Raw genomic sequence first — 25,313 nt, 5'->3', positions numbered from 1 at the left:
TTGCCGAGGTTAGCTTTTTTCCCATCAGTCTTTGGGGAGGCGCATGACTTGCGCTTTATTGTTTGAAAGCGCTGCGAGGCTTCACCTGAAGCAGGGCTTTGGTAGCGCGAGGCGGTTCCTGATGTGGACCCATTGACGCTCGAAAAAGCAGATGCCAATGAAGCTGCTGTGGCGGCAAAATCGGATACTTGTAGAGTATCATTATCTGAGGGCGCGTTGACGGCATTTCTAAGTTCCTCTCCTAGAACTGCCTTGTTCTTATTAGTAGCACTAGTAGTCGTTGACTGCGGCTTGTCAAATTGTCCGGGTTTCATCGCACGCCTAAGAGTATGCAATAATATCAATTGATCTTGGGGCAGAATAGAAACTAAAAGCTTCTATCTGATACATAGGCCAGAACTTATCTGCTGCTGGAACCAAATGGTAAGCTCCTCACAGATGTTTGTTAAGCTTTCCAACGGATGTTGTGTTAAGCTTGCCGGCACGTGGCCGTTGGACAGCGGAGCACAATTTAATTAAATTTGATAGTTTTAAGATCACTGCACTGGCACGTTACTATCACTGATAGTGACTCAAGATGTCACTAAGCACTAATTGTGCCACTAATTGTGGACTTGTCTCTGGTGATTAGTGGCGAAAATATTAATAACCGCGAGCGATGATCAGGTGCGTGCTGCTCTTCGAAAGCTGCGAGGAAACTCCGCTTAAAAGTATAAGTAAATAATTGCTGAGATGTTTCACTTCACAAATTGAAACTGGTCATGGCATTTTCATTGTGCAGCTGATGCTATCACCCGCCAGCAAATTAACACTCCAACTGGAATCGGAGGCGGAAAAGACTACCACGTAGGGTGTGGACCTGCGGATGAAAAAGTCCGGCAGGCGATGTTCACGTTTTAATTACAAGCCCCTCAGTTGGGTGGCTAAAACGCGGATACACGAAAACGGGGTTAAAGCGCCGCCAATCACACAGTTCGACTCCCTGGACTGGCCCATCTGATGATCTTTGCCATGCCACTGTAACAGCTAACGAGTAATGAACTTTTAAGTGGTATTTCAAATTGGGCACTTGTTGCTGGAAATGAATTTGCTTTAAATTATCTAAATCTGCTTTAAATAATCTGCGTTAATTTGCCACTTCCAATTATTACGCAACTCGAATTGTTCACCATCCTCGGTCAGCTTCAAATTTGCATTATCCCAATGCTGTCGACGGGTTGGCTTGTTAGCTGACTCTCCCATTCATTTGCAGCCACGACATACGCGGCGTATACGCAATGTGACAAAGTGGCAGCTGCAATTTGGTGTGCTCGTATAGTTCTAACATTAATGAGCAGTCCATTGACTTGCTCAATGACTGCGAGAAGGTAATATTACTATGTTGTGCTTGGCTACACGTTAAACAAATCTCTAAACATAATACTTTGGCGTTGTAAGAATATAGTTTAGCTGTTCTGTAGTTGATTGATACATAATTTATTAAAAATTGCCTCAAAGGTATTTTAAAGAAATATAACTTATGGCACTTTTATTTGAAGTGTACGCAAATGAACTATAGTCACTGAGTTCAACTGAGGCATCTCCATTAGGGGCACTCGTCTTGGACTCCGAACATTTTTTAGTGCGTCACTGACACAGATTGCACCCAGTCGACATTCATAAAAGTTGAAGTCCGAACCTTTCACTTTTGTAGAATAACTTGTTCGGGCGCCAAACAAACAAACCTCGCCGACAAACAAGCACAATCAGACAGACAGGTGGGGAAGGGGGCCAAAACAATTGCTGGACAAAATACTCAATGTTTATAAATACAAGGATTTGGTAGCAATTTCGTAGTTTATTGAATTTCTATCAGTTAATCATGCCGAAGGGAGCCTTGCTGTTCACGGGCACATAGAAGTCGCCATCGACCATGTAGGCGTTGGTATCAGCTCCCATGCGAACGCTGGAGTAGGTGCTGCCGCACTCCTTGGACACGGCAGCCTCGTAGTCTCCGCACTTGATGGTTCCGAAGTTGTCCTGTTTGACGGCCTCGGCGTAGTAGGTGGTGGAGCGACCGTGGGAGCAGGCGCCAGTCAGGTCCAATCCGCATCCGGGCTGGGTCTTTCCTCCGTTGGGGTAGAAGGCTCCCTTGCCGATGGGCTTCAGGAATCCGAGGGTGCCACCATTGGTCTGGATGGACTCCACATACCAGGCATCATCGGAGTTGAGACGCTTGTTGGGCTTGTTGTAGCTGAAGAGGGGCAGGGCAGGGTCCAGACCCACAATGGTGTGCACCTGGCCGTTGGTGTTCTTGCCGGCATAGCCAGCCACATGGGCGCCCAGGCTGTGACCAATCACGTACACGTCGTTCAGATTCAGACCGTGGTTGTCCTTCAGGAAGTTGATCATCTTGGCAACCTTCTTTCCGGTGGCACCGACCGCCATGACGGAGGTGGCGTAGTCCACGGAGCGGGCACGGGCCCAGTCGACGACGATCACGTTGTAGTCTCCTCTGGAGAGCCAGGCACTGCAGATGTCCTTGTTCATGCTGGCGGAGTAGCTCTGGGTCCAGCCGTGGATCACAAAGCGAGTTGGGTGAGCGGAGTTGAAGTTGGAGGCATCTATCGACTTGGCGGTGGCGGTGATCTTCTTGCCCTTGGTGGGGTTAGAGGAGGTGTACAGGTAGAACTTGACGGGAACGGTGGTCAGGCCACGGCCCTCCAGCAGCTCTTGGGCTTCCATCCACTGCTCGGCAACATCCATGTCCACCCATTCGGAAGTGCCATCCTCCTGGGGAACGTACCAGCCGTTCTCCCCATGGACGCGCTCAGATTCCTTGATCGGAATAGCCGAAGCTGAAAGGACGTGTTACATTTTAGATAGGATTTTTTAGAAATTTAATTTTGTTTTTTATATTTTACCGGCCAGGGTAAAGAATGCCAAAATCAGGAATGTCTTCATAACGTAGTAGAGTCCACAACTGATGGTAGTTCAGTTCGAAAACCATTGCTTTTATACTTCACCAGTGGGCAAACTTATCACCGAATGATTAAATCGGTTGGCATTACTTTTGCTGCCTGGGAGGTTTAGGTACATTTGAATTAATCTGATTGCCGGCCATACTGCCCCTTTTTTTAAAGAGCTCTTCTTTCTGCTGATTGGCTTATCAATTGCGCCATTTGTGGTCGATTTGCAAACTGATTCTTTGATTGTTGGGTGTTAAAGACTATGGAATTTAAATCCAGACACGAGTCATGAATGCCAGCAAACAGTTGCCTCCACTATCAGCTATCGATTACAATGGTTGGCGTCCTCAACTAACTTAATCTCCTGTAAGTCGGGCTAAGTGGACGTAATTGTAGGTATCATTAAATGGGCATTTAATTTAACACTCCAGCGCATTCTTGTTTTGCTCGACTTGTGTTATCTTGGTCAGCTGGTGGTTTGTAATCTGTGGTATGAAGTACGCAACGAAGGTGCAGAGCTGGGGCATTAAAACAAGAAAATAACCAGCAAAACAATCTTTTTTTGCTGCAGCAGTAAACAGGAAGTGTAATTTCACAATTACGCCGCTTAACCGGAAGTTACAACTTAAACATTTTTCCAAAAAGTACAGCATACTTTCAGGCAAAAATCCGTTTTCACTTAATCATCGCTTATTGAGTAATTAATCCAATTAATAACGCGAGTATGAACATGAACACAAACCGCAGACCACCCAATACTTTAACTTTATTATAGTTTATTATATACAGATTCAGTAAGCATTTTGAATTAATAGCATATCGAAGAGTATCGTATTCATGGCACACTGGCTCACATACTGATATAGGGGTTTTGACGTTTGATTAAGCAAATTTAATAGCAACAGCTGGCAAATAGTCGGACTCATCCTTATTAAACGTTCGTGAGACTAATATTTGCTTTACCTTCTTGTTATGCTTACAATACACTACTCGTCCTGTTATTAGGAAACTCTGGCCCACAAAACTCTAGGTGGGAAGTTGGCCACTTCCGTCGGGTCGAAAAAACTCCTTATCAGACTGTCAAGAGCTCGCTCTAAAAATATCCTATCTGACGATTAACTGAATGAATCTGAAGTAGAAAGCGTGAAACTTCAATCTTCAATTGAAGTATGCACCAGGTGCATATACGCGTTATGGAATACTTGACATACTCGAGTGCTAATTGGGCCACAAGGACACACAGACCACCTCCGGCAGGCGGTTCGTTATTCAAATATTTACTGGTGACGTCTTGTGGGTGGTGCCTTCCACTATCATATTATGCAAATAGATGTGGCAGTTGACTTTGCCACTGACAAAATTGCGCTTGCCATTCGCTCATTAATTATAATTACAAACATGGCATACAAAGTGGGAAAACGCTTTGACGAAACTGGCGGAGAAGTTACTGCTAAAAGCACAGTGCCAATACATTATGATATACTTTATATTATACATTATATTATTATATTATCATCGCTAACATACCTCAATCAATTTTCAATTTTTTCAGCCTGTCAGATTTATGACAACCAACTGAATTTTAGCATTGCTCTGATTATGTATAGGTATATTTGGCATTGAGCGATGAGAGATAAGAAACCATTCTTATGAGTAAAATACCATATTTTTTGCCACCCCTTTTCAGATTTGAAAATTTAAAAGAATTCGAATTATTTTGTAAGCGTCGTTTTTATTGTACAGCCATTAGTTGATCTTGCCAAAGGGAGCCTTGCTGTTCACGGGCACATAGAAGTCGCCATCGACCATGTAGGCGTTGGTATCAGCTCCCATGCGAACGCTGGAGTAGGTGCTGCCGCACTCCTTGGAGACGGCTGCCTCGTAGTCTCCGCACTTGATGGTTCCGAAGTTGTCCTGTTTGACGGCCTCCGCATAGTAGGTGGTGGAGCGACCGTGGGAGCAGGCGCCAGTCAGGTCCAATCCGCATCCGGGCTGGGTCTTTCCTCCGTTGGGGTAGAAGGCTCCCTTGCCGATGGGCTTCAGGAATCCGAGGTTGCCACCATTGGTCTGGATGGACTCCACATACCAGGCATCATCGGAGTTGAGACGCTTGTTGGGCTTGTTGTAGCTGAAGAGGGGCAGGGCAGGGTCCAGACCCACAATGGTGTGCACCTGGCCGTTGGTGTTCTTGCCGGCATAGCCAGCCACATGGGCGCCCAGGCTGTGACCAATCACGTACACGTCGTTCAGATTCAGACCGTGGTTGTCCTTCAGGAAGTTGATCATCTTGGCAACCTTCTTTCCGGTGGCGCCGACAGCCATGACGGAGGTGGCGTAGTCCACGGAGCGGGCACGGGCCCAGTCGACGACGATCACGTTGTAGTCTCCTCTGGAGAGGAAGGCCTTGCGGATGTCCGAGTTCATGCTGTTCAAGTGGCTCTGGGTCCAGCCGTGGATCACGAAACGGGTGGGGTGAGCAGGGTTGAAGTTGGACTTGGAAATGGACTTGGTGGTGGCGTAGATGTGCTTGCTGCTGGAGGGGTTCTTGGGCGTGTACAGGTAAAAGTTCACGGGAACGGTGGTCAAGCCACGGCCCTCGAGCTTCTCCTGGGCCTCCATCCACTCCTCAGCCACATCCATGTCCACCCACTCGAAGGAGCCGTCCTCCTGGGGAACGTACCAGCCGTTCTCCCCGTTGACGCGCTCGGATTCCTCCAGAGCATAAGCCGAAGCTGTTAGAAGGAGCATATGGCATTGCTAAAGGCATTTCTGAGGGATTCGCAATATGTGTCTGTTCTTACCGACTAGAGCAAAGATTGCCAAAATCAGGAAAGTCTTCATATTCTAGTAGAGCCCACAACTGATGGCTATTCAGTTCGCCAACAGTGTCTTTTATAGGTCCCCTGGTGGGCGACTTATCAATAGATTAGATCGTAAGGCTTTACTTTGGCTGACTAGGTGGTATGGGTACATTAAATTAATCTGATTGTTCAGTTTTCTTCATTTTTTGGAATTCCGAATCTGATCGCATTTTTATCTACTGATAGGCTGGCTTTAGTTGGCTCTCTAGACTATTGTATTTCTGTGACGCTTATTATCAGAGATTTTTTTGCAACGTCGAAAGGTTGAATTCCATTAAAGTATGAATAGTAGAGAAAATTTGTTAGTCTTTTTGATATAAGCTGGTTATCTTGGTTTGACGACTTTTCTAAAGCAAAACGATAATTCTATTAGCCGCTGTAAAGACCTTATAGGCAATTGTTTAACACACTGTGGTTTTCCAAAGTATTTTAATGTTTCTCGAGTGCCTAGTTATAATGTTAAATAATCTTTGCGTTCAGCCTAAAAGACCGCTAAGCAAGCTCAAAAAAATATGAACTGCTGCCCATTTTCCAGGAAAACGCAAGACGTTATTATATTTTTAATGACGCACATATCTACAGCTCGAATTGTACGTGATTTCCCTTTTTTTTACCAACATTATATTGAAGGGCTTCAGTCTCTGGTGCCTCCCTTAATTTGCAATTATTTGCTCAGCCTTTGCACATTTTTATTTTTTGATATTGGGTTGTACCAGCAGAATACCAAATGACGTCCTAACAACATGTAATTATTTCACCTGTTTCGGCATTCTCGGCACACATTTGCAGTTTTACATAATTGTTAATCAAAAATTAATGAAATGCTCTTTAATTAAGTGCAGCTCGGTAGACATACTTTTGATTGGCACCTTGCGTATAATAATGTTGTTGGCCTATGCATTTCAACCTGTCCTTTTATTAAGTACCAAAGAAAAACCTTCAGCTATCAGTCAAAAAAAAAACTGAAACGTGAACTTTAGATGGGCTATTTTTAAATTGCATTATAGCTTCTTCATTTTGTACGTTATCTAAGCACACTTCAAGTAAAGCGTAATTTAATTTCATAGCTAGCTCATCGAATGCCTGATTTGAATTTGAATTATTTGAATAACATTAACGAGTAAACTCCCAAGCATTTTCTCGGAATAATGAGCGGAAGTGGCCTGACATGAGATATATTGACAGAACCCTAGGTCGAAGAATTTGCCAGGATAATTGATAAAAAATCAACATGGATGCCAGCAAAATAAATGACAAAAAGAGGCTCCGTACATTTTTAGGCCTTTGCGAAATTCGCAACCATTTTATTGATCTGAAATAACCAATTTACCCTCTTGATAACATTTTTGCTGGTTGGTGGGACAGAGTGTTTGGGTAATGAGTGTTGTCAGTCGATGCCAGAGTTCATTCAGAAAGTTATTTAAACCAAACGAAGCTTACATACATGCGTCGGATACAGGAACGTTTGTATAGACCATTGCCTAAATTACTTTTTATTCGTACTCAAATTACTTTTATCCCCAAAATTTCTAGACTCTAAAGGCAACTGGATTGCATTTGATGATAATCTTTCCCATGATTCTAAGAAATTAAATAAATATAAATTTAAATTATTATGAGACTAAATTCATTTGCCTGCATAGTTTTTTAAAATTAGCTTAAGCGAGAAACTCTTATACTGACAGGCGCCCAAAAGTATGCAATGTTTTTCGTTCCATTATATTAAATGAATTATTAAGTAGCCGCAATGTAGTGCAGCACATATTTTAAAAACTGATGTAATTAAATTTCACTTGCAGGCTGGCTGCTAACCGTAAAGGATTCTTGCCCAGAATGCTGAACAAAGTTTTCCACGACTTCAACTTGGCCTAAGAGTTTGACTTCCGCCCATTGACGCGCTTGAATGGAGCTCCACAATAGCCATCGGTTGACTGGGGGTAGCGAGAAGATGTTCTACATAGCTCCCCAGCAGCCGCTGCTGCGAAACGAGGAGGATGACTACCAGGAGGGATCCCTCAGCCTGCCGGACGCTGCATCCCTTGTTTACAATACCACTGCACTGCCGTCGGGCGATGAAGAGTCTAACTATGGTTATGGCTCCACAACGACGCTCAGTGGCCTCCAGTTGGAGACCTATAATATCACTGTAATGATGAACTTCAGCTGCGACCGCAATGAGCTTCAATCGGAGGACATGTGGTCCAGTGGCTACTTTAAGAGCATCGTCTACATGCTGTACATTCCCATCTTCATCTTCGCTCTGATCGGCAATGGAACGGTCTGCTATATCGTCCAGTCCACACCGCGAATGCGCACGGTCACCAATTACTTTATAGCCAGCTTGGCCGTGGGCGATGTCCTGATGTCCGTCTTCTGCGTTCCGTCGTCCTTCATCTCGCTGTTTATCCTGAACTACTGGCCTTTCGGCCTGGCCCTCTGCCACTTCGTGAATTACTCGCAGGCGGTCTCCGTTCTGGTTAGCGCCTATACTTTGGTGGCCATCAGCATCGACCGATACATAGCCATCATGTGGCCACTAAAGCCACGCATCACAAAACGGTAAGTCCTCAAATAAAGTTAATTACGACTTTATTCATAGCAGATTAATTGCATACAGAAGAAGAATATTCAAAAGTAGGGAAAATTAAATGATAATTTCGGTGTGAATTTATTTCATGTACTTTTTTCTTACCATTAGTTTGGCATTGAAATGAAATTCGTTTTTAATGTTATCACTTTTATTCGCGTAATAAATTTATATAGCCGTAACTATTTGCAGTAAGCCAAATAAAGGTGTTCATCAACTAGGAAAATAGAAAAGCCATGAATTTAAGTACTTTCTCCACAAGCGTTTGCCAAGAGTTTGCACATTGGCGTGTCTAGTCAGCGCTAAGTGGACACTGTGGTATTTACTTTTGTGTCCACTTTGACCACTTGACCTAAGCTGCGATCCCCAGGGAATGGCGTACCGGTAGGCTTTTAGCAAGACGGCTCACAGTGTTGATTGGCTTATATGGTAATCCGAGACCCAGCAAATCCAAGCCATGCGTCAATTTGCTTGGTAACTGAATACAACGGGTTTCCCTCGGAAAATCCGCCAACCCTCGGTGTCCATCCACTGACATCCATCTCATTTTCCGCCGAGTTCAAGAGCTGGCATGAGTATTTCACGCTCGGACGACTTTTAATGTCTGTTATATATTATGTGCACAGAGAAAAATTCAAATTATTCAAATAAGTTAGTTCTTCTAAAGTAAATCAATAAAATAAATTAAATAACATTACAAATTATTTTTGAAGGAATGTCCGTTTTAAGCTAAGATTTTATTAGCTTTGCAAACTGAACTTCGCTTTTTGCTGTGTTGTCCAAATGGAAATCCAGCTGACGTCAATGTTTGCGGGTGCGTGACTGTGTTTGATAGTAGTTGTGGGCTACGAAAGTCATCCTTCGTGGCTTCTGCAAATATTTGCGGGGACATAACGTCAATAAGGCTAGTAATTATTCAACATGACTGCAATTTATCAGCACGCAGCTACAGAGGAGCGCTCCTTGAGCCAAAACAAACCGAGCTCCATCAACACACAGCATCACTCATACGCCCCGTTGAATCGGGAGTAAGTGCAACATTTTATAAGAGTAAACGTTGGAATACAAAAGAAGCGTACAATATGTCGAAAATAACCAACATTCAACTCAACAACCCATTTTTTGCAGCTATGCTACCTACATCATCGGCTGCGTTTGGTTCATCGCACTTGCCACAGCACTGCCCATACCCATCGTCTCTGGACTCGAGATCCCCATGTCGCCCTGGCACGAGAAATGTGAGAAGTAAGTACCACCACTTCAAGCACCAAGCAAAAGTAACAAAATGTGACCGATTATTATGGACTGATATTATTCACATGCGGAGAAGAACATTTATTTCATCAATTCTTAGTTATGAGAAGTTTGTGGTATATTTAACAGATACATTTTTAGAAATTTAATTTTGGCGAGTGTTTTTCCTACTTTGCATTTGTATCTCCGTGTCAAGACGATTATGCCTAAAAGCTGGCCGTACAAAGAGCAAAGGGTGCTGGGTTCATGGAGGTCAAGTGGAGAGCATATTTAATGTATTACGCACATTTAAGCACCTTCCCACACAAACAATTTAAATCATATGCATGCCGGCCACGTTCTACAAGTCATTGCTAATATTAGACTGAAAGTGGTTATTATGTTGTATCGCGAAACTTGACATAGATGCAACTGAAACTCACCTGAAATGAGAATAATGAGAAAAGGTTTTGCAGGAGCAAACTGTTTGCAACAGCCTGAAGGGCTTGGCATTAAAATGAAACTGTGCACTCAACCGAGAGTCTATGAGCGCATATGCGGGTGTCCTTCTGTGACAGCAGATTCTGGGTGACCACCAGAGCTGACCACTTCAAACTAATGCACTGCTACCCGTCTCTGTCCCCTCATTGCATGTGATGTCCTTTATGCGCGTGCATCCATCAGATACATTTGCCGCGAGATTTGGCCATCGCGGACGCAGGAGTACTACTACACCCTGTCCCTATTCGCGCTGCAGTTCGTCGTGCCGCTGGGTGTGCTCATCTTCACCTACACCCGGATCACCATCCGCGTCTGGGGAAAGAGACCGCCAGGCGAGGCGGAGTCCTCCCGCGACCAGCGGATGGCACGCTCCAAACGGAAGGTGAGTGCATTCGAAACCCTGAAACCCTGAATCTCCCCTTTTCAGCCACCGCAAAAACTAATATGCGCTTAAAATTGACCCTTCCGTCCAATCAAATCCCCGTGAGAGTGCCCATGGCTAAGGGGTTTTGTGGGAAAATATATGGGGACTGGGAAACAACTGAAAGTACCAAAGCAACGAACTGAATTAATATAGTACATCATTCCAGTATAAGATATAAGTTGTAGATACATTTATTGATTGTTGATCTTTTTAAACCAAAGCACAGACAATCAATGACTGTTTTAATTTGTTTTAGTTATTTTTTCTTTTCTTTACCATGCCTAACTATTTCTAAGCAACGACCAATATTTAAAAAACGTGCCCGCATACTCACGGAGTTTTTAAAGACGGATAGCAAATAAAGTTGTTCAATGAGCACTTTAACGGACCCTCGAATTTACTTAATTTTTATTATTAGTAAATATTTTCCAATCAGTGTGCCTATATATATTTTGAACTTATAATTTAAGCAAATGCCAGTAATCTCCTTGCCAAAACTCCTCTTGCATAATTCAAACCATCTCCTGTTTGCGTTGTGTTGACTCTACAGTTTAACCCCAATCGCAGCACCTTGCCAGTGCCTCGATCTGCAGTCAATGACAAGCCCCACTTGTTGGCTGCTCCGAGGGAGCTCAGACCCAAGACGAAGCCCTGGCTCAAACTGAGCCATCAGCAGGCCGGAGTTTGTGGAAACGACAACCACGATGACGACAGCTGTCGAAGCAGCAATCTTGAATTTGATTTTGCATTTTTTCCCCTATTTTTCTTGCTCCCAACAGCCGGAGAAAAATCTGGGGTCAATGGGGAGCAAGCGTGCCAGGCTGGCTTCCTGCTCCTCACTGTTGATGGTATACCCTAGCAGTGGGTAATCTCACATTTTGTACGGCTCAGTGAAAAAATAGCAGCTTTCTTAGCTACCAATAATGAAGAGTTCTACACTTCTAACGTCAAAGTGGATAAAGCAAAGCCATGTCTTAAGATTTGTTTAGGTTTGCTTGAGCCAACGGCTATTAGTGTGTTTCATAAAATGCTTTTACATAAGATAGTGTGCTTGAAGTTTTAACTTCTTAAGCAATTTTCTGTGTTTTTTTTTTGGGCTGTTGGCGTATTTTGGGGCTGTGGCAGCGTGTCAAATGGCATGTAATGCTCACATAATCGCGCGGTGCAAGGCGCAGACACTATTTACAATAAACTTGCACGAGCCGAGTTTCGGCAAAAGTAAATGAGAAAAGATTTATGCGGTGCATGTGGTCCGTACTTGGTACAGGGGTCCCCGAACCTATCCACTTGCCAGCTGAAGCCTTTGCGATCCAACGAGATTGCCATTGCGTCTGCGTACCAGTCGTTGTAGTCGTCGCCTTCGCCTTCGTCGTCTGAAGATGCCATCCAGCGTTTTGTGGTCTTCCAGGAAATCAATTGCGATGAGGGTGGGGATGGGAGCACCACGTAACCACATTACTTGTCAAACAAGCCCCCAAAGTCGATGGCCAATTGTGCAGCTGAGCAAAAGAGGAAGAGAGCCGAAAGCCAGTTGGCCAAAAATGTGCACATGGGAGCTGGCCAAAACCTAAGCTGACCAAATGATAAATTGGAAAACCATCTTATCCTAAAAATGATTTAGTTCTTTGAGATTCATATCATTTTCTTAAGTTTTTTCTAATATCTTATATGTTTTAATGTTGTCTGGCTTGAAATGAACTCACTTTTAAAGTAAGCTTTTGACTCTTTTTAATGGTGGACAGCGCCGCATTTGCTGGGAAACGCAGGCACAGAGTGCCACAGTTGGCCCAATGACTGCCCAATCCCAGAGATCAGACAGTCACCCGACAGGGACTCCTTCATCTGCCAAAAGATGGAAACAAAAACAATTGCTGACAGTTTCGCCCACCGCTGTGCAATGTTACCCAATTTCAGCCCAAGGCAATGCAGCTTCATCTGCCATTCACTTTTGCGATGCAGTGGCTCCAACCGAGCCCCCCCAGTGTCCAAGCTCTGACCATCCTTCGATGCAGTTGCCCAAAAAGTGGCTACCAATAGCTATTTGGTTACTTAACTCGGCAACAATTTCTGCTGACTTGGATTTCTCATTTTCTCATGACGGCTCCCTTCGCTCAGTTCGCTGCCATCGTCCATCGTTGACAATTTCTTCCTTGTGTCTCATCGTCTTTCGAACATTTTTGCCAATTGGCAGCTGAAATGATTAGCAAATTGCTCGATCTCCCCATGGGACCACGACTGTGTGTCGCAGTTTCCTCGAAAGCGTAATTGTCGCCCGTTGTTAAAAGTCGATTGAAAACTACAAGTTTATTGGGTAATCTTGCTCAGGCTTAATTGCTTGAGTGGGGCAACTGGAAGGATTTATGAGTGACTCGCGCGGAATAACTATTAAAGCATAATTCTACTAACAAATATAAAAGACATACGTATGTATGGTCACTGGATCGCGATAATTCACTTTATTTTTCCTAGACAAATGGCATTCCCTTTTCCAATGCACTTTTTCAATATCTGCCAAGTGTTTTCCAAATTTGTTTGCACGAGTTGCAAATCGCAGTCCATCACTTAATTGCTGGGAAACACACCGCGGGCAAAACAATCAGTCGGATTCGGAGATCCGAGGGGAGGAATAATATTATTGCTGACTTGGGGCGATGACACTTCATAGTTGTCAGCGGACGACTGCAGCTGTGGATCGAGTACGTGTATCGCCATTACTTCTTCACCCTTTTTTTTTTCTTCTTTTTTGCACAACCTACTATCGATCTGCTGGCCAACATTTGCATCTGCCATCTGCCGTCTGCCATTTGAGTCTGTTTTGTCAAAGTGTCCACTACTAATGTGTAATGTGGGGGAAACGCGGATCGTTTGGCGCGATTGCTTCTTGTTTGCTGGCAAATCGTTAATTGCATAATTGACTGCAAGAGGCGTAACTCTTGGCCAGAAAGTGCCCATGCATTGGCCATCGTCCATCGTCCTCAGCGTCATTGTGATCATTATCGCCACCGTCATCCTCCCGATATTTGAGCCCCTGTTGGCCGGGCCGTGGATGGTCAAGATGCAGACTGATGAGCCATCCCCGTCCAACTGGGCAGGTCCCAAACAGGAGGCGGCCACCAGTCCAATCCACAACGGGTTCCATTTCTGCTTTTTCTCTTTTGCATTTATATGCCTCACAAGGGGTATCTATAATTTTCAAGCGCCTGACAATATTAGACTTTGATTAGGCGCCCAAAATCTAGTTACTTGTATATTCAACCGAACTATGCTATAAAAAATAGTCGTAAGTTGTAATGTTCCATAAAAACCGTCCTTGAACTATGGTTATTGATAGAATTTATCGATCTTGAAGAGCAATCTTTGCTGAAAAGAGTATTTTAGGATGCGGTCTGCTTGATTAAAGATGAAATTCCTTGTCATATTTCTCCGACTGATGCTGTGCCAGACGTTGCAGCCGCGTCATCGTCTTCTCTTCCAGCTGAATTGTGTTAAAATGTTAATTTCGCGTTACGTAATCTGTGTCATATCCAGCAGTCAGCAGGCAGCAGGCAGCCAGTCGAGCTGGCCGGGCAGCTGGGATCTTCATCATCGTCAGCTCAGCCGCATCCCATGGATGCACGGCTACAATGGAGAGTGCATGTGAAAAAAGTGAGAGGATTCCCAGGCTTGGGCAGTAAGTTCGGCTCGGTCTTCCCGCACAAACACACACGCGCTGATCCAACTGTGCACACCCACATCCACACCCACACACGCTGCGGAGCCGAGTGTTGAATGCACTTTGTGCGTTTTGTGGCAAATTAAAAGATAAAACCCACAAAGCCAGCAGCTGCAGAAGCAACCACTCCGCAAACAGGCTGCAATTAGTCTCCCCTTCGTGCGATTTGTTTATCTCGCCGCTCGGATCTCGGATCTCCTCCAGCTGCGATTCCGGTTCCCTCTGCGGATGGACCACCGAATGGGTAACACTCGAGCCCTTCCATGTCATTGATTTATTTACGCCCAATTCATTTCTGTCCATCCGTGCATATCTGCATATGGCAGGAAACAACTCTGCAGTAATAAAGAAACTTTCAGCTTACAAAAATGTAATTTTATTTTTGCCCATGCGTGTAAATGTCAGCATGTTATGGCAATGTAAAAACATATGAATACAATATATTAATATTAAGACGGCATTTTTTGACGAGCAATATTTTTTAAATATTTTCTTGTGCAATACGAATTTTCTAAGCAACTAAGTTGCACATTGAAGAACTTAACTGTCTAAGCAGCAAAATGAGCTGTACATTAGATGCTAGATTGTTCAAAGCAGAGGCCATAAATATACATTAAAATTAAAATTTACCATGAATGCACGTTTAATTGCAGGTTTTCAAAGATATAATTATCCAAAACCTCCGCAAACATATTTGTCCCGGGTAGAGTCCTCAAAGCTTAGGGAGATTTATGGCTCTGTCAAATATTTGAAGAGCCCTAGCCAAGTGTTGGCATTCCTAATTCTACGTTAATTATGCAAGAGTCTACTATTTGTTCGCCGTTTGTGGACAGATCGTTGGACTATTGCAAAATGAGCGTGTAGTCCATTAATTATGGGACACACAAGTAGGAAGACGTTAACATTAACACTCGACTTAATGGGCAGCTCATTTGGACTGTTTGCCCTCGACTATAAAATGTATCAGCCTGTTCGTTCTCGGTCAATTTGGGCTTAAATCAATAAAACTGAATACTATGCGGTGGTGGTTCAATGGCCAGGTATTTTGCAGCATTATTTGCAGCCAAATAATGTCCGTAAATTAAACATTGACAAGGTGAGAGGACAGTTCGTGTATGTAAATTGGTTTCAAGTCGGTTTCTGTAACTGCAAAAATGGGCAATTAAAGTCAAAGACCGATAAATATTAGGTTTAATTATCGCACTAGGAGGATTTGTTGGCCAGAAAGAGCAGCTTGTGACCAAAACCAAACGCGTTGGTAGCTGCAGTTGGAAGACAGCTGTCCGGTAATTGTGGTTGCATCTGCTGCTGATTGAGAAAACATCTTGTCCAGCAATTGTTTTGGCCCCCTTCCCCACCTGTCTGTCTGATTGTGCTTGTTTGTCGGCGAGGTTTGTTTGTTTGGCGCCCGAACAAGTTATTCTACAAAAGTGAAAGGTTCGGACTTCAACTTTTATGAATGTCGACTGGGTGCAATCTGTGTCAGTGACGCACTAAAAAATGTTCGGAGTCCAAGACGAGTGCCCCTAATGGAGATGCCTCAGTTGAACTCAGTGACTATAGTTCATTTGCGTACACTTCAAATAAAAGTGCCATAAGTTATATTTCTTTAAAATACCTTTGAGGCAATTTTTAATAAATTATGTATCAATCAACTACAGAACAGCTAAACTATATTCTTACAACGCCAAAGTATTATGTTTAGAGATTTGTTTAACGTGTAGCCAAGCACAACATAGTAATATTACCTTCTCGCAGTCATTGAGCAAGTCAATGGACTGCTCATTAATGTTAGAACTATACGAGCACACCAAATTGCAGCTGCCACTTTGTCACATTGCGTATACGCCGCGTATGTCGTGGCTGCAAATGAATGGGAGAGTCAGCTAACAAGCCAACCCGTCGACAGCATTGGGATAATGCAAATTTGAAGCTGACCGAGGATGGTGAACAATTCGAGTTGCGTAATAATTGGAAGTGGCAAATTAACGCAGATTATTTAAAGCAGATTTAGATAATTTAAAGCAAATTCATTTCCAGCAACAAGTGCCCAATTTGAAATACCACTTAAAAGTTCATTACTCGTTAGCTGTTACAGTGGCATGGCAAAGATCATCAGATGGGCCAGTCCAGGGAGTCGAACTGTGTGATTGGCGGCGCTTTAACCCCGTTTTCGTGTATCCGCGTTTTAGCCACCCAACTGAGGGGCTTGTAATTAAAACGTGAACATCGCCTGCCGGACTTTTTCATCCGCAGGTCCACACCCTACGTGGTAGTCTTTTCCGCCTCCGATTCCAGTTGGAGTGTTAATTTGCTGGCGGGTGATAGCATCAGCTGCACAATGAAAATGCCATGACCAGTTTCAATTTGTGAAGTGAAACATCTCAGCAATTATTTACTTATACTTTTAAGCGGAGTTTCCTCGCAGCTTTCGAAGAGCAGCACGCACCTGATCATCGCTCGCGGTTATTAATATTTTCGCCACTAATCACCAGAGACAAGTCCACAATTAGTGGCACAATTAGTGCTTAGTGACATCTTGAGTCACTATCAGTGATAGTAACGTGCCAGTGCAGTGATCTTAAAACTATCAAATTTAATTAAATTGTGCTCCGCTGTCCAACGGCCACGTGCCGGCAAGCTTAACACAACATCCGTTGGAAAGCTTAACAAACATCTGTGAGGAGCTTACCATTTGGTTCCAGCAGCAGATAAGTTCTGGCCTATGTATCAGATAGAAGCTTTTAGTTTCTATTCTGCCCCAAGATCAATTGATATTATTGCATACTCTTAGGCGTGCGATGAAACCCGGACAATTTGACAAGCCGCAGTCAACGACTACTAGTGCTACTAATAAGAACAAGGCAGTTCTAGGAGAGGAACTTAGAAATGCCGTCAACGCGCCCTCAGATAATGATACTCTACAAGTATCCGATTTTGCCGCCACAGCAGCTTCATTGGCATCTGCTTTTTCGAGCGTCAATGGGTCCACATCAGGAACCGCCTCGCGCTACCAAAGCCCTGCTTCAGGTGAAGCCTCGCAGCGCTTTCAAACAATAAAGCGCAAGTCATGCGCCTCCCCAAAGACTGATGGGAAAAAAGCTAACCTCGGCAAGAACGGTGATAACGTTCCCATACCTCAATCGAACTATAGTGGCAGCTCAAACCGTTTCGAATTGCTAGCGCTTCACCCAGATGACATGGAAGTTGAGAACGCCAACGACGTGCTATGTGAGAGGCCTAGTACAAGTCATCAAGCTGCCATTGCTGCGGCGAAGCGGGCCGCTAACTCTCCTGGCACCTCAGGTTCTCCCAACAAGACGCAGCCCAAACCACCGCCCATAGTGATGGAAGGTATTGAAAACGTCTCTCTGCTCATGCAAGAACTCAGGAAAATAATTGACATAAATAAAGTTGAAGCTAGGGCTTCACTTGGCGGTATGATGAGACTCTATGCAAATGACGCTACCACTTTTCGTAGCATTGTCAGTTGGCTTGAGCAGGAAAAATATGAATTCCATTGCTACCAACTGAAGGAAGATAGGCCGTTTAAAGTCTGCATTAAAGGCTTACACCACAGCACGCTTCATAGCCAGATTAAGGAGGATCTGGAAAAATTCGGACACAAGGTGCTTGACGTCCATCTGCCCCAGAGGCGCAGTGAGCCAGGCACCCCTGTAGCCAAGCCGGTAAATATGTTCTTCGTGAATATTGCCGCCGCGGCCAATAATAAGGAGATCCTGCTAGTCAAGGCACTTTGCCATATGCGGGTTATCGTTGAGCCCCTCCGAAAGCGCAATGCTGTTGTGCAATGCCATCGATGCCAACAGTTTGGCCATACGGCTAAATACTGTCGTAAAGCGCATATTTGCGTCAAATGTGCTGGCGAGCACGCTGCCAGCAACTGTACTAGGCCGCGCAGTGAACCGTGCACGTGCTACAATTGCGGACAACAGCACCCTGCAAGCTATTCAGGGTGCCCCAAATACCAGGCGTTCCTGCAACGATCTCGGCCCAAGCGTGGAGTTGGAGCTCGGCCTACTGTGAATAGCCAAACCGAGACAAATGATCAAACTAGGAGCAGACCAAGAGTAGCCACTCGTCAAGGTGTCTCCTATGCAGATGCAGCTAGGGGAGGCGTGCATGTCTCTCAACATGAACAGCAGAACAACCCAAACATAAACCAACGAACCAACAGCCGCAACCGCTCGACATCGAGATCTCGAGTTGCAGCTCAACGAGACAACAACCGCAACCGTTCAGCATCGAGATCCCGAAATACGGCATATCACTCATCTCTTGAAAATAACATTGAAAACATGATGCGAACCCTCAATGGAAATATCGATTCACTCCGCTCGTTACAGGATAAACAGACGGAGATGATGATGATGATGCTCAAACAGCAGCAACAGCAGACACAGCAGCAGGGGCAAATTCTTAATTTGCTTGCTGCCCTCCAAGCGCAACGATCAACAATATGATGCCGCTGCGCATTCTAATGTGGAACGCCGATGGCGTTTCCACGAAGCTGCCAGAGCTTGAGTGCTTTGCGCGACAAAATAAGATCGATGTCATACTAATTAGTGAGACTCACTGCCGAGGAAACTTTGTGCCAAAAATATATGGTTTTGATGCATATCCAGCTAATGATCCAAGTGTTGGCAATGCTAGAGGAGGAGCTGCGATCTTTATAAAATCTAGCTTGGTGCATTATCCTCTGAGCCCTGTTACCAGCGAAAAAGTACAAATAGCGTCTGCAGGAATAAACACAGCGCTTGGTGTGATCGACTTTGGTGCGATTTACTGTCCTCCTCGTTTCACATGGACAACAAATGAATTTGCTGACATACTACCGCTAAATCATCGAAAATTTATAATTGCAGGAGACTGGAATGCATCTCACTGGCTCTGGGGCTCAGGAAGATGCAATCAAAGAGGTCGCGCTCTCGCGGATCTTATTCTTAGTACGGAAGTCAACACGCTGGCTACAGGCAGTCCTACTCGGTATCCGTACGGTAGGAGAGGAACTCCAAGCTGCATTGATTTTGCAGTAACGAAAGGCGTTCTCGATATTCATGCTTCCATAACATCGGCTCCTGATCTCAGCTCTGATCACCTGCCTCTTATCATAACGCTGGATGTCACAGCATTGACATATCCTACAGCAGATCGATTGATAACCAGACACACCAACTTAGAAATGTTCTGCGGTCTTCTAGAGCAATCTCTGTATCTTGATATAGAAATCAACTCAGAAGAAGATATTGAGGACGCAATCAACCTATTTGCTGTAAAGGTGAAATCGGCAGCCATAACAGCTACACGAACGTTGACACAGAGACCCGTAGCAGCAGGTATACCCCTCACACGGGAAATTCTTATTTTAATTGCTGAAAAGAGACGACTTCGGACAAGATGGATGAGGTCCCGCCACCCTCTAGACAAATTAGAGTGGAACAGAGCTCAACATATTCTCCGTAAGAAACTGGTGGACCATAAAGCTGCATGGTTCGACGAGAGGCTTACCAACACTGGTACTGGAAGCGAAGCGAGGCATTCTCTATGGAAAGCGACGCGTAGTATAAAAAGGAGGTGCCCCAGGAAGGCACCACTAGCTAATGAGAACGGAACATGGTGTCGTTCTGACAAGGAACAAGCGGAAGTGTTTGCTAGGCACTTAGCTGAACGGTTCAAGCCCTTTAACCTTGCCAGCCAACAGGAAAAACAAGAAACGCAGGAAGTCCTCGAGCAAGCGCTGCAAATGGATGCACCGATTCTCCCGTTCGACCAATGTGAGATATCAGCGATCATAAACCGCCAATCCTCTAAAAGAGCACCAGGCCACGACATCATCTGCAACGCTACTCTGAAGGCGCTGCCTACTCACGCGATCTCTTACATAACGTTGATCTTCAACGCTATGTTGAGGTTGCATTACTTCCCTGCCCAGTGGAAATTTGGCTTAGTGAGTATGATCCACAAGCCCGGAAAGCCAGAGAGTGACCCAGCATCCTACCGGCCAATCAGTCTCCTCCCATCAATCTCGAAGATCTTTGAGAGACTTATCTCTGCCCGAATTGCTGGGATAATGTCATCCAGAAGAGCCATCCCTGATCACCAATTTGGATTTCGTGCAGGTCACAGTTCAATAGAACAACTGCACCGCATCGTTGACCAAATATTGCAAGCCTACGATGAGAAAGAATACTGCAATGCGCTCTTTTTGGACATTAAGGAAGCATTCGACCGAGTCTGGCATATTGGCCTATTGGCCAAAATAAAAATGACACTACCAGCACCGTATTACTTGCTAATGCGGTCCTACTTGGCGAATAGGCAGTTCGCAGTACGTTTCCACTCCGCAACCTCAGGGATACATGAGGTCAGTGCAGGAGTGCCTCAAGGAAGTGTACTGGGTCCATTATTGTACTGTCTGTATACCAACGATATGCCGCAGCCAAATGCTAGTATGGACGCCAACCCTGACAGGATGACTCTAGCCACTTTCGCCGATGACGTCTGTGTTACTTACAGATCATCCTGCGAATATGAAGCAGCAGACGGCCTACAAGAGTACGCTGACAGGTACGAGAAATGGGCAAGAAGATGGAATATTGGCATAAATGGTCAAAAGTCAGCTAACGTGTGCTTCTCACTAAGGAGGAAAACACCACCTGCTGTTCAACTAGGTGAGGAGATGGTACAGCAGTGTAGTACGGCCAAATATCTTGGCATAACATTAGATCGCCGGCTCACATTTGCTCCCCACATAGCAGCCATCAAAACAAGGGTGAGAGCAGCTGTGACAAAGCACTGGTGGCTCCTAAGAAGCAACAGTAAACTCTCCACCCGAAATAAGCTCACCCTATACAAGCAGGTCATTGCTCCCATCTGGCAATATGGTTGCCAAATCTGGGGGATAGCAAGAGATAGCCAAATCAAAAAAATTCAGGTGGCCCAGAACAAAATAGCGAGACAAATTACAGGCTGTGAGTGGTACATTCGAAATAGCGTGCTACATAGGGACCTAAAACTAGTTACGGTACTACAACAAATCAACTTCCACTCCAGTCGGTACAACTCAAGACTGATGAACCACAGGAATCGTCTCGCTAATGATCTCACCATTACTCGACCGAGGCAGAGGATCAAAAGACGTCAACCAAGAGACTTAGTGCTAAGATAACAATAGCTTAATAGCTAAACATTAATTATAAAACAACATGAGAGTATTAGACCAAACTAGAAAAAGCTATATTAAATATTCCCTATAGCCGGAGCGCCAATTGGCAGAAACAATAGAAAATAAGGTAATAAAAGGGTTCATAGCTATCCTGTATATCTTAATAAACTACAATAAAAAAAAAAAAAAAAAAAAAAACTTTTAAGCGCGCAGACTTTTAAAATTATTGAAAATGGGCCAACATTGTGTAACCTTTGGGTAAGCCTCTTAAAACGTTATAAATGTTGTTAGGAATTTTCCTCCGTGCAGCAATCAAATGGAAACCAACAGGTAGCTGGTGTCGGACTTGAGAAATGTCAGACACGAACAATTTAGATTAACGCGGATTCCCATGAAAAGGAAAGGGGGGATGCTGGCTGCACTTTCGAGCCCAACGCTTTTCTACTCTACCCATCGAGACATTCAAGGAAATCCCGCACAGAAATAATTCAAATTGATAAGCCACTGTTAATGGTCAGCTCTTAATGACCAGTAGCCACGCCGAAGCGGGTTAACTTGCCTTCGTTTTGTTGTTGCTTGTTACTTCATTGTTGCTTGTGTTGTCGACTGCCATTATCTCGGAGTTGGCACCTTAAACCCGTAATTAGTTTACACTTGCGGTAATTGCGGCATAAATCTTCAGCTTGCCAAGTGTCGTAATTTTCAAGGCACACATGCGGAGAAATCCCTATCTGGATCCCTGGAGGCGCACGAGTGTGGGTCTCGTTCCCAACAACTTTATATCTGCATCACCTTCCTCCCAGCTCCATTCCCATTCCCATCCCATCGGATCCGATCCCATCCATGCCAACTGCCGCAAAATGATTTGTGGCCTTAAGTGGAGCTCTGAACGTCGTGCTCTGCAGAAAATGTAGCAGCACATCGCTGACTTGCGGACTCCTGAAACATGGAAACAAAAGCTGTTCGACTGGGCTGAAAATAAAATTAAATTCTGGCAAAGTTCAAATTTAAAATAACAGGAAATATTTCCAACTTACTTGATGGAACACAAAGCAATGTACTTCCAATGCTTCGTATAAATGTTTAACAAGTAAATATAAGAATGATATGTGTACAGTTTTTTTATTTGGTAAGCCAAATAACATTCTCCCACATAAATCGTTAAAACAGACTTTTCATATATTGTACTTCGAGTGCAGACACCGTTGGTTGTGTGACTTCTTGCCGCCAGTTTCAGTTGGCCGCTGTCATGCCATTTTCAAATAAACAGCGCCACTGCAAATATCATTTCTATCCCGACTGCAAATAAAGGCACGAGCATGGCTCCCCTGGACAAACCCGCATCCCACTTTGTAGGAGCATTTGTTAGTGGTTCTCATGGCGAAAGTAATATGGCCATATCATGGTTCGGACCTGGCCCATGACGCAGCATCTGCCACCCTCTCCGCTCCCCGAACAATTGTCTTTGATGGAGCGGGTGCGTGGGTGCCTTTGTGGGTATTGTCGCCCCGTTTTATGGGGCCATGGAGCTATTAAGGTGTCGTCTGTGCGACTGTTGCCACAATTGTCCCATTGTCTGCCAGGTACGGAAATGTCGCGTGCTAAGGGCTTCCCCCGTTTTTCTACAAATTTGCCATTTTGGATGGAGTTAATACAACATTGGGGTCCAGATTGCTGAAGTTCAGTGCTTTAGAAGCAATGGGATATCATTGGGTATTTGAAACTATATGAAGATCAACGATTTGATATGTTAGCTTTTCATTAAATAACTAAAATACTAAGATAATAGTGCCTAAAACCTCGAAGTCTCAGATTCAGTAAATAAAAACCGCAACTCGAGCTCCACAACGGAATTGAATTTCGTTGTAATGGAAAATGTTAACAGGATAGATAAAAGGAGAGAGACAGGGTAAAATATGCTGGGAAAATGGTTTAATTTAGTTTTTCCTCGACCAATCGTCCGCAATGAAATGTGAAAATGTGCGAAAGAAGCTTGCGAAAGTGAAGCACTTTCTCTCGGCTCGCTTTTCCCGAAAAGTAAACAACGGTTCTGCATATAAGTTGTAGATACAGATACCGAAAACCAGATAGCTGGCAACCGCCGACGGACCACGACACGACCATGCATATCCGTGAGATACATTTGCTGATGCCTCTTGGCCAGCATTGCGGCGCCTCCACACGCCTAATTAAAACGTGGGCATTTGCGGTTGACGAGTACGGGAGTAATGACTAGAGGCGGGCAGCAGCCACTCCGATTCGCCGGAGGCACGCATATCAGATGCATGCAGATGCAGATACGGATACATTCAGGTGGCTAATGCACTCGTGAGGATGCTAGTTGGGTGGGTGCCTCGAGAATGGAGCGATTAGCATAAATGCGTAAAACTTGTGCGACAACCAGCCTACGGGATGCCCAGCTGCAATTGCACTTGCGGCTGCACAATTCGGTGTATCGCATTGTCGCTCGGATGCATCCATTAAATACGCCCCGATTCGCTAAATTATGTGGTCGCATGGTGACGGCCACATTTAAACACGGTCCCTTAAGAAACCTAAATAAAATAATCCAAATTTTTAACGCATACATTTAGTGTTGAATATTAAAGAAGAATAGAAGAGGAAGCGCACATAAAATGTATCTAGGGCTTCACCAAATCACAGTGTCGTATCGAACTCACAGTAAGTAGCAGATTAAATCCAAGCCTGGCGAAGATTTGCCATTAAATGTAACCAATTCGCCTTTACTATTATTTTATGGGTATTAACATGGCAAATTACAAGTATTAAAAGTTAAAAGCTATCTTTCCTGGTCAATTGCTGTCCACGTTTCTATTTGTCTCTTCCTGGAGGGCGAAGTCGTGGCCAAATTCATCTGAGAAAGTGGAAAAAAGTGCAAGTATCTTGTACCGTCGAATGTGCCCCAAACAGAGCCTTGGGTCTGTGGTTATGCCAGCGCATTTCCTGACACGTTTCCCCATTCGAAAGGTTAAATGTTGAGCCCGTTTGCCGAGACTTCGCCGGGTTCGCCTCCTTCGCCTTGGCCAGACACTTTTGCGGACTCCGACTGCCAACTGGCAGACCCACAACTTACAACTTACTGGCTGCAACTGTGGCAAGGTCTGCAAGGTTAAAAGCGGCCAGCTCGTGAATGCGACCACTTGCGCTCGCATTTGCAACTGCTGACAATCTGTGAATTGCGGATCGCCAGCCACCGGATGCAAACCAGTTCCACCAGTGACCTTTTCGTGTCTCGCGCAATTTTCATAAGCCCCTAATCGAGCCGCGTGTCAAGTGCGTGAGTCGCTGCATCTGGCGATGATTAAGGGGCGGGGCAGGTGCTGCAGATCGCAGGTATGTATCTCGAGGCTCCAAATGCTTGTACATTTTTCACAAATTGGGCACGCAAACTAATGCCACGCATCTGTTGCCATAGGTTGGGGTTTCGACAAGAGGACACAGCAAACCACATGTGCGTGTGCCGTCAAGTGGCAAACTGACTTGGAAGTTAACGCTTTAGAGGTCTTTAGATTGCCTTCAATTTGGGACCTGGACCTGTGCGAGTTGGCCTTGCCACAGAATAATCGCTCTTTCCTTTCGGCCGTTACGCAACAAGTGATAAGTCCCTTTCACTCTTCTTTCACCCGACCTGCTTCACCTCCTTGGGCCATTGATTATCTTTCCGCATTTACGATGAAGTCATTTGGCAAGGGACAATTATCACCACATTGCATACGAATTCGTGAACGCCCCGATCCGCCGGTCATCGTCAACATCTCGGACACGTTCGCTCATTAATATTTGCACTGCCAATTGAAGCGGTTTCGGGTTGTCTTAACAACAAAAGTGGAAATGATGACA

The 25,313-nt window shown here is 44.6% G+C and overlaps 3 protein-coding genes across 4 annotated transcripts in view; 1 reads left to right on the top strand and 2 right to left on the bottom strand.

Annotated features, from left to right (window-relative positions):
* Positions 1 to 1,801: 1,801 nt before the first annotated feature.
* LOC113564283 (phospholipase A1-like) lies at positions 1,802 to 2,980 on the bottom strand. The gene is made up of 2 exons (XM_026980467.1): positions 2,904 to 2,980; positions 1,802 to 2,837 (listed from the first exon to the last, which is right to left on the bottom strand). Exons 1-2 carry the CDS (start codon positions 2,941 to 2,943, stop codon positions 1,852 to 1,854), a joined length of 1,026 nt encoding a protein of 341 aa, XP_026836268.1. The 5' UTR covers positions 2,944 to 2,980; the 3' UTR covers positions 1,802 to 1,851.
* A 1,703-nt stretch (positions 2,981 to 4,683) lies between these two features.
* Positions 4,684 to 5,816, bottom strand: LOC6555062 (phospholipase A1). The gene is made up of 2 exons (XM_001981568.3): positions 5,750 to 5,816; positions 4,684 to 5,680 (listed from the first exon to the last, which is right to left on the bottom strand). The coding sequence occupies exons 1-2, from the start codon at positions 5,787 to 5,789 to the stop codon at positions 4,695 to 4,697; spliced, it is 1,026 nt and encodes a 341-aa protein (XP_001981604.2). The 5' UTR covers positions 5,790 to 5,816; the 3' UTR covers positions 4,684 to 4,694.
* Positions 5,817 to 7,666: 1,850 nt separating this feature from the next.
* The window catches only part of LOC6555086 (RYamide receptor), a 34,855-nt gene continuing 17,208 nt past the window's right edge, over positions 7,667 to 25,313 (top strand). For both annotated transcript variants that reach the window (XM_026976165.1, XM_026976168.1), the window contains exons 1-3: positions 7,667 to 8,368; positions 9,525 to 9,641; positions 10,314 to 10,512. In XM_026976165.1, coding sequence (XP_026831966.1) covers positions 7,713 to 8,368; positions 9,525 to 9,641; positions 10,314 to 10,512 — 972 coding nt within the window. In that variant the 5' untranslated portion in view covers positions 7,667 to 7,712. The remainder of the gene's footprint in view (positions 8,369 to 9,524; positions 9,642 to 10,313; positions 10,513 to 25,313) is intronic.

This window comes from Drosophila erecta, unplaced genomic scaffold (genome assembly GCF_003286155.1).
Source record: "Drosophila erecta strain 14021-0224.00,06,07 unplaced genomic scaffold, DereRS2 tig00000000-arrow-pilon, whole genome shotgun sequence".
Taxonomy (NCBI): domain Eukaryota; kingdom Metazoa; phylum Arthropoda; class Insecta; order Diptera; family Drosophilidae; genus Drosophila; species Drosophila erecta.
The sequence above is the reverse complement of the archived record's forward strand: the minus strand, read 5'-3'. Positions and strand labels throughout refer to the sequence as shown.

What these genes read in the sequence shown, in the direction of transcription:
- LOC113564283 (XM_026980467.1), bottom strand. Translation starts at nt 2,943, where the DNA reads ATGAAGACATTCCTGATTTTGGCATTCTTTACCCTGGCCG. An exon ending in GGCATTCTTTACCCTGGCCG is followed by an intron (nt 2,838 to 2,903) that starts GTAAAATATAAA and finishes ACGTCCTTTCAG; the next exon opens with CTTCGGCTATTCCGATCAAG.
- LOC6555062 (XM_001981568.3), bottom strand. Translation starts at nt 5,789, where the DNA reads ATGAAGACTTTCCTGATTTTGGCAATCTTTGCTCTAGTCG. An exon ending in GGCAATCTTTGCTCTAGTCG is followed by an intron (nt 5,681 to 5,749) that starts GTAAGAACAGAC and finishes TCCTTCTAACAG; the next exon opens with CTTCGGCTTATGCTCTGGAG.